Raw genomic sequence first — 7,482 nt, 5'->3', positions numbered from 1 at the left:
AGCAAAGGTCTAAGTAATGCATCGAATTTGCCAGATATATTAAGCATTTAGAAAATATTGAGCGTGTACAATTTATGTTGATATGAAAATAATTTTAAATAAAAATATTTGATAATCTGTGGACAGTACAAACGAGTAATGACTTTGCACAAAAACGGCACGTTCATATTACGAGATGCACATTCCAAACAAAGCGTTCTCTAAGCAATTAAGAAACACTTTATGATTTTAAATTTACCATTAAAATATGTTTATATTTTTGGTAACATTTAGGGCAGAAACAAACACTTTCATCTAGTTAAATGCCTGTAAGAACGTGTTCTGAATTATTGAATCTGCGAATATTGGAAAATTAGTTTACTTGGTCACGTGTTGTTGTGAAAATGGCAGCCGCGTGCAGCCTTTCCTCACTCCTGTCACTTCAAACTTCACTGGAATACGGGCTTGTGGATGCCGATTCTGTTCAGGAGAAGGAAAGGCTGGTATATCAGTATTTAAAAAAGGTGGACGAAAGAGAAACAGATCTGAAAGTTCCTGAATTTCAAGAAGGTAAGCGACTTTACAGAGATTTCGAGTAAAATGTACACACCTGTTGAATGCGTTAAATAAGAGATGGGCTCTAAAGTCAATGGATATGTTAGTATTTTAACGTTAAGTAAAAGAATATTAGTGCGTAGAGGTCAGAAGGAAAGGCTGGTATATCAGTATTTAAAAAAGGTGGACGAAAGAGAAACATCTGAAAATTCCTGAATTTCAAGAAGGTAAGCGACTTTACAGGGATTTCGAGTAAAATGTACACACCTGTTGAATGCGTTAAATAAGAGACGGGCTCTAAAGTCAATGGATATGTTAGTATTTTAACGTTAAGTAAAAGAATATTAGTGCGTAGAGGTCAATCATAAGTGTCTCTGACAGTATGTTTTACATGTGCTTTTGTTTATTTTGCTACTCTAGCCTGCTTTAGCTCCGCCCGTCAGGCTGTTTTTGTTGACGTTACCTTTAGAGTGAGATGCTGGCACTGTTTGTCATTTTTGACGATTTTTTTTATATTATTACAAAATAGTCAGATGTCTTCCAGCAAATTACTAAACAGTAGGACTAATTTGATCAAATATTGTCAAATTCAAAATTAAGGCAAAAGCTTTTTTTAGGTTTGATATAAGCAGCGCACAGGTGAAAATGGTGAAGAGTTCTTATAAATAAGGCATAGTTGAACTTGGGTCCAGTTTAATTGTGTTGAATACAGCCGTTATATATACTTTGTAAAACTCGTTTATTCCATCACACGTTTGAGAGGGCTGTACCCAATATTGGTAGAATTTTTAGATAGGTTGAATAATTAAATAGAAAAAAGACAAAATACAGGGTGAGTCAAAATTATGTTAACATTTGAATAGCGGAAACAGTTTATTCACAAAACATCATATGTGCAAGATGATTTACAGGAATGTCTCAACCTGTTCGCCATCATGTTCAACAAATGTGTCATATGTGGCACATAAATTGTCCACATAAATTGCATATACTGTAAGTATATACATAGTACCATTAATGTTAACATAATTTTGACTCACCTAGTATATCTTATATACCTGTGAATTTCCCCTTGGGATTAATAAAGTATCTATCTATCTATCATGTTTAATGATGATCAAGATCCAGAAGTTAGCCTCTGGGGAGAGCTATTGAAAAGAGTGGATACATTTAAATATCTAGGATCAGTGGTAGCACAAGATGGGAAAACTAGATGCAGAGAAAACCCATAGAGTGTAGTGTGGATGGAACAATAGGAAGAAGGTACAGTATCAGGAGTATTGTGTGATTGAAGAATTAAGGTAAATAAAGGAAAACATTTGTTTAAGACGGTGGTTAGACCAGCAATGATGTATGAAGCTGAGACATGGCTAGTAAAGGAAGTGCAGGAGAAAAAGTTAGATGTGGCAGAAGTTAGAATGTTGAGATGGATGTGTAGAGGACAATAAGAAATGAGACAATCAGAAGTATTAAAGAGGTGAGAGATCTAAGGCAGTAGTAGTACAGTGGTATGGACATGTGATGAGGAGAGACAATGAATATGTGGGCAAAAGAGTGATGCGAATCGAAGTACAAGGGAAGAGAGAACAAGGGAGGACAAAATGGAGATGAATGAGTAAAGTAAAAAAAAGATCTGAAGGAAAAGGGCTTCACTGGTGAGGAGGTGCAGGACCAAGCTGTTTGGAGATGGTTAAGATGAAGAGGAAGAAGACAGAACTTTATTTGTCCCTAGAGGAAAATTTGACTTTTTACATAAGGTCAATAACTTAAAAAAAAAAAAAAAAAAAAAAATACCATTATATTACACTAGCTGTGTAAGCCAGCACGGGGTCCTAGAGACTGTTGAAATCGTCAGAAAAAAAATTGAAATATAGAGATGTCAGGTAATTGGAAGGAACCTAGGAGGTATCATGTTGCCGACGTGCTTGCATTGTTTGTGCATTAGTAGCTAAGCGACTTTGTCTTTCTTCGGAGGTTTCCTTTTGCCAGCATGCTCGCCTCACTTGTGTATTGGTGGCAGGAGGAAAAGTAAAAGGGATACTGTTTTGCCGATGTGCTTGCCTCGCTTCTGTATTAGCCGCTAAGCAAGTGACTCTTTCTTCAGTGGTTTCGCTTTGCCGACGTGCCAGCCTCGGTTGTGTATCCTCGGAGGTGGAACCCTTACCCCAACTTCACCTCTCACTTCCAGGCTGGACAGACAGACAGACACACACAGACAGACACACACACACACTTCCACGTGTAGATGTTTATATATAAGAAGAGGCAATAAACCCTTCTCAAAAATACGCTAGAATAACTAAAAAGAAAGAAAACATCTAACTTGACAGTTATAGTATATTGTGAAAGTAACAGTCCTAGGAATAGAAATTGATTTATAGAACATAACTGTGAGGCAGTGAGGTATTATAAAGGTGTTTTTCCTTTGGTATAAAGGAGCCCCAGTAGCTTTTCTTTACACACTTGTGCTGAATAATTCTATGGCTGATAGTGCTCTGCATTGTGTTGTCACATAGAGGATGTGCAGCATTGTTCTTAATGGCATTCAGTTTTGTTTTAATTCTTATCTACAATGCTATCTTTAGGGGATTGACAGTGCATCTAATAACTAATCCTGCCGTCTTAATCGGCATGATGATTTGGTGGACTTTTCTTGAAGTAACAGTTAACAGCCCAACACTCCACAGCATTGAAAGTCACCCTGGCTATCACAAAGTTGTAGAAAGTTTTTCACTGTCCCTATTAAAGGAACACAATCTACTAAGACCAGAGAGTCTGCCCTGCAATTTTTACAACTGAAACAAGCAAAGGTGATCTCTTCAGTGTCACATAGTGAAGCAGAGGCAGGGATTGTACCATTATCATTGTGGTTTTACAGTCCAGTACCTTAGTCACTGGTGCAGTGGAGAATCCTACCAATCTCTTGCCACATTGATCTGTGTTTTAGATTGTTTTTAAGTAACTAAGTAACTGTAAATTCAGTATGGCCTGGTGTTTAGTGCCGGTGCCTCAAGGATACTAGGTTTAAAATTGGCTATACTAAATATTTTGTTCCATTGGCATGTTTACACTGACCTGTCTGAATAAGCTCCAGCTCACCATAACTGACTTTTGGAAAATTGGTGGATAAATTAGCTAAATAAAATATCAGTCATTATACACTCAGTAATGTTTGCCAATTCATTGTAGAAAACTTGCTTAAGCACTATTAAAGTAATACTCCATCCATTTTTCTAAACTGCTTATCCAAGGTAGGGTCATCCAAAAACACTTTCCTGTGTTTGTACTGCTGGTCGTGAAAAAAACAAGCAAATCTCATGTTTTCATAGAGAGTAGAGATAAGAAATGTTCTTATATAGTTGGCTTCAGTGGTGGCCAGCAGGGGTCAACATTAAACAATATAGATAACATTGATGAAAAAATCTTATATTACTCTTTTCACATAATTTATGTGTCCATTAGCCATTTGAAAACTCACAATGTCCAGAACAAATGTATTTTTTGCTAAAATATCCATCCATGCATCCATTTTCTAAACCTGCTTTATCCTGAGCATGTTTTTGGGGGAACAGGAGCATATCCTAGCAAGCACTAGGTGCAAAGCAGGCAAAATCCTTGAAGCTGCCATATTAACACCAGTTTGTGCATGGGACAGATCTGCAATTCTAGCCATGGTGAACGGAAGTGCGTTGCAGAGTCAATATCATGAAACCAAGTATTGAAGTAATTTAAAAATGTTAAAATTGATACTTATTGTTATTTCAATACTTTGCTCTGTGGGAGGAAACCTACACAGACATGGAGAGAACATGCAAATTCTGCACCGGGAGGATGCGTGATAAGAACACTTGTCTCCTTATCATGAGGCAGCTGCACTATTACTACAACACCATACCACCCTACTAAAATATTGTTGAATAATTATGAACTCATTTATTTGGAATTTGAAACATCCATGCATCCAAAGGGTGTCTCTCAAATGACCTAAAGCAGAAGGTGGCATGGCACTACCTAACTTACAGTTTTTTACTGGGTGGCAAATATACACGCTATAAAGACCTGGACATTGACACATATTGATGAACATACACTAGCCTGGTCTGCACTAGAAATAAAATCTTGCCGCCCTTCTTTATATGCCCTGCTGTGTGCCACAATAAATCCAAGTTATCATCAATATACTAATAATCCAATTGTCCATCAATCACTCAGAGTATGTAAACAATACAATCTTCTCAGTATTTAATGTCTGGAAAACATTTGAGATTAAAACACTTGGAGAACTACATATAGATGATGTCTTTGCATCTTATAAACAATTATGCTTCAAATTTAACTCCCAATCAACACAATATTTCTCATACTTTCAAATCAGAAACTTTACTAAAAGAAACCTGCCCAATTTTCCTCCCCTCCCATCCATTTCTTTTTCACAGGCAATACGGATCAATCTTGAAGACTCAGACAGCATTTCAATTATATATAATAACATTTTAAAGTCTCTTAATTTCAAACACCCCAGGGTATGATGGGGAAAAGGGTCTTTCACTTAACATCTCAGAAAAGCAGTGGAAGGCAATCATGGATAAAATACACTTAAACTCCATATGCGCAATGCATTCAATCATTCAACTTGAAAACATTCATCAATCACATTTATCTCATTTAAAATTGTCCAAAATGTATCCAGGGCAATATTCAACATGTGAACATTGCAGTCTAGCTCCAGCCTCACAGGCCACATGTTTTGGGGGGTGCACCAAACTGGCATCATTCTGGACCAAAATCTTTGAATGCCTATTCAACAGCCTTGGTGTCACAATCACTCCTATCCCATTTACAGCTGTGTTTGTTGAACTCCCAGACGGGCTTCAAGTGGAGAAGGACAAATAGATAGTAATTGCCTTTACCTCACTGCTAGCACGTAGATTTATCTTGCTCAGCTGGAAGAATCCCAGCCCACCTTTCATAAATCACTTGGTAAATGATGTTCTATACTATTTGAAGTTGGAAAAAATCAAATTCTCACTTAGAGGATCTGTTCAAAACTTTTTTAAAATAGGGCAGGATCTAATTAATCAAATCAGAATAAGCATTTCTATTGGAGAAAAAGGACATTCTCCTTTGTTGTTTTTAAAGATTTGCTTATGCTGTTGGCTGTCCTCTCTTTCTCTTGGGTGGGGGTTGAATTATGGTTTATTTAGTTTGGCATGATTGTATGGAATGTTGCTTTCTTCAAATAAAATCAATAATACAAAAAAAGACAGAAAAAGAGAGTAATGCACAAAGGTGAAATATGTTAAAGCAAATTCACCATCTCCTATTCATTTTGTGGTGTAGAAACTTCAAAATAAAAATGTAGGTGTTGTTTTTTGTTTTAATTCAGGGTACAGAAATTTTTTCATTTGTGTCAAGGAAAATTGTCTATTGCAGTGCTTATTTTCAGGCTGTTAAAATCAACTAGTTCACAGTTTAATGAGAACATGTAAGGAAGAATTATAAATTAAGCTAGAACTGCAATCATTTGATTCAATTTTAAACCTTTACAAGGGCTTCTGGTTAAATTTAAGGCTTTTTTCAAAATGTTTAATTTCAGATTGGCTTAGATCATTGTTACATTGTAGAAATTACTCCTGCCTACATTCCATAATGGAATGAGAATTCCTAGGATAAGTAAACTACTATGTTAGGAGGTAAAGCCTTTAGTGTTGGGACTGATAATTTAATAAAATGTATGCAAAAGAATACAGATTATTGTTCTTTAGTCAAAGCTGATTACTCAATTTAGCAAAACATAATCTCACTAGAATTGCTGGTAGGGCTTTTCCTGTCGCTTTAAGAACTGTGACTATAGCTTGTGTTTGGCTGTCCTCCCCATTTTCTTTCTCTTACTGGTGTCCTGTGGTATTGTTTTCATCACTGCAGTTTTGATCAGCATAGCCCTCTCAGTACTTAAATTTAGGTGTGTAGTGGATGCATTATTACCAGTTTGCTGTTATCTTTGGCCAGATCATTGATGTTTGTTTATATTATGGTGCGTTTTTGTAGGGTTCAGAAAGTGAGTGGAGGGTCAGTTGTCCAAAAGCAGATGGATTGTTTGTATATTGTATATGTGTGGTTCCATATTTACCCGACGAGGTAAGAAGGCGGTATCGTGGCAGCAGAGCCGGCACTAAGCTAAAAATGAAGCGGCTTGCGAGAAAGTGGCGTTTCAAGCCTTCGGTGCCTTCTGTGATTCTGGGGAATGTGAACTCAATCTCAAATAAGATCGACGAACTGGCTGCGCTGGTGAAAAATGTAAGGACCTACAGAGAATGCAGTTTGTTGTGTTTTTGCGAAACCTGGCTAAATAACACCATCCCAGATGCCAACGTGGAGCTATCCGGGTTTAGCACAGTTAGAGCGGACAGAGATGCAAGTGCCTGTGGTAAGCACAAAGGAGGAGGACTCGCTCTCTATGTTAATACACGGTGGTGTCACTCTGGACATGTTAACATCAAAATCTCCACTTGCTGCAGGGATATCGAACTGTTGGCCGTAAGTTTACGTCCCTACTATTTGCCCAGAGAGTTTGGACATGTCATTGTTGTCATCGTGTATATTCCTCCTCGGGCAGACGTGGAGTCAGCGAGTGACATCATCCATTCCGCTGTTGCTAAGTTACAAACGCAGCACCCTGAGGCGCTTGTGCTAATCGCTGGAGACTTTAACCATGTGACGCTGGACAAAACATTGCCTGCATTTTCCCAGTATGTGGACTGTAACACCCGGGGAAATAAGACTATTGATTTACTGTATGCAAACGTTAAAGACGCATACAGTGCCACCCCGCTGCCTGCGCTTGGGAAAGGAGATCATAACCTGGTTCAGCTTCAGCCTCACTATAAACCAAAAGTTAGAGTCCTACCTACAACCACACGATCATTCAGGAAGTGGACCCCGGAGGCT

General features: G+C 37.7%; 1 protein-coding gene across 2 annotated transcripts in view; it reads left to right on the top strand.

Annotated features, from left to right (window-relative positions):
* Nucleotides 1–345: 345 nt before the first annotated feature.
* Nucleotides 346–7,482, top strand: part of nhlrc2 (NHL repeat containing 2) — a 94,693-nt gene continuing 87,556 nt past the window's right edge. Inside the window, exon 1 of one of the 2 annotated variants that reach the window (XM_028791442.2) lies at nucleotides 346–549. In XM_028791442.2, the coding sequence (XP_028647275.2) occupies nucleotides 384–549 (166 nt within the window). In that variant the 5' untranslated portion in view covers nucleotides 346–383. The remainder of the gene's footprint in view (nucleotides 550–7,482) is intronic. The other variant, XM_051922151.1, reaches the window with a different exon arrangement.

Source organism: Erpetoichthys calabaricus, chromosome 2, assembly GCF_900747795.2.
Source record: "Erpetoichthys calabaricus chromosome 2, fErpCal1.3, whole genome shotgun sequence".
Classification (NCBI taxonomy): domain Eukaryota; kingdom Metazoa; phylum Chordata; class Cladistia; order Polypteriformes; family Polypteridae; genus Erpetoichthys; species Erpetoichthys calabaricus.
Note: the sequence above shows the minus strand (reverse complement) of the source record. Positions and strands in the feature narration are given on the sequence as shown.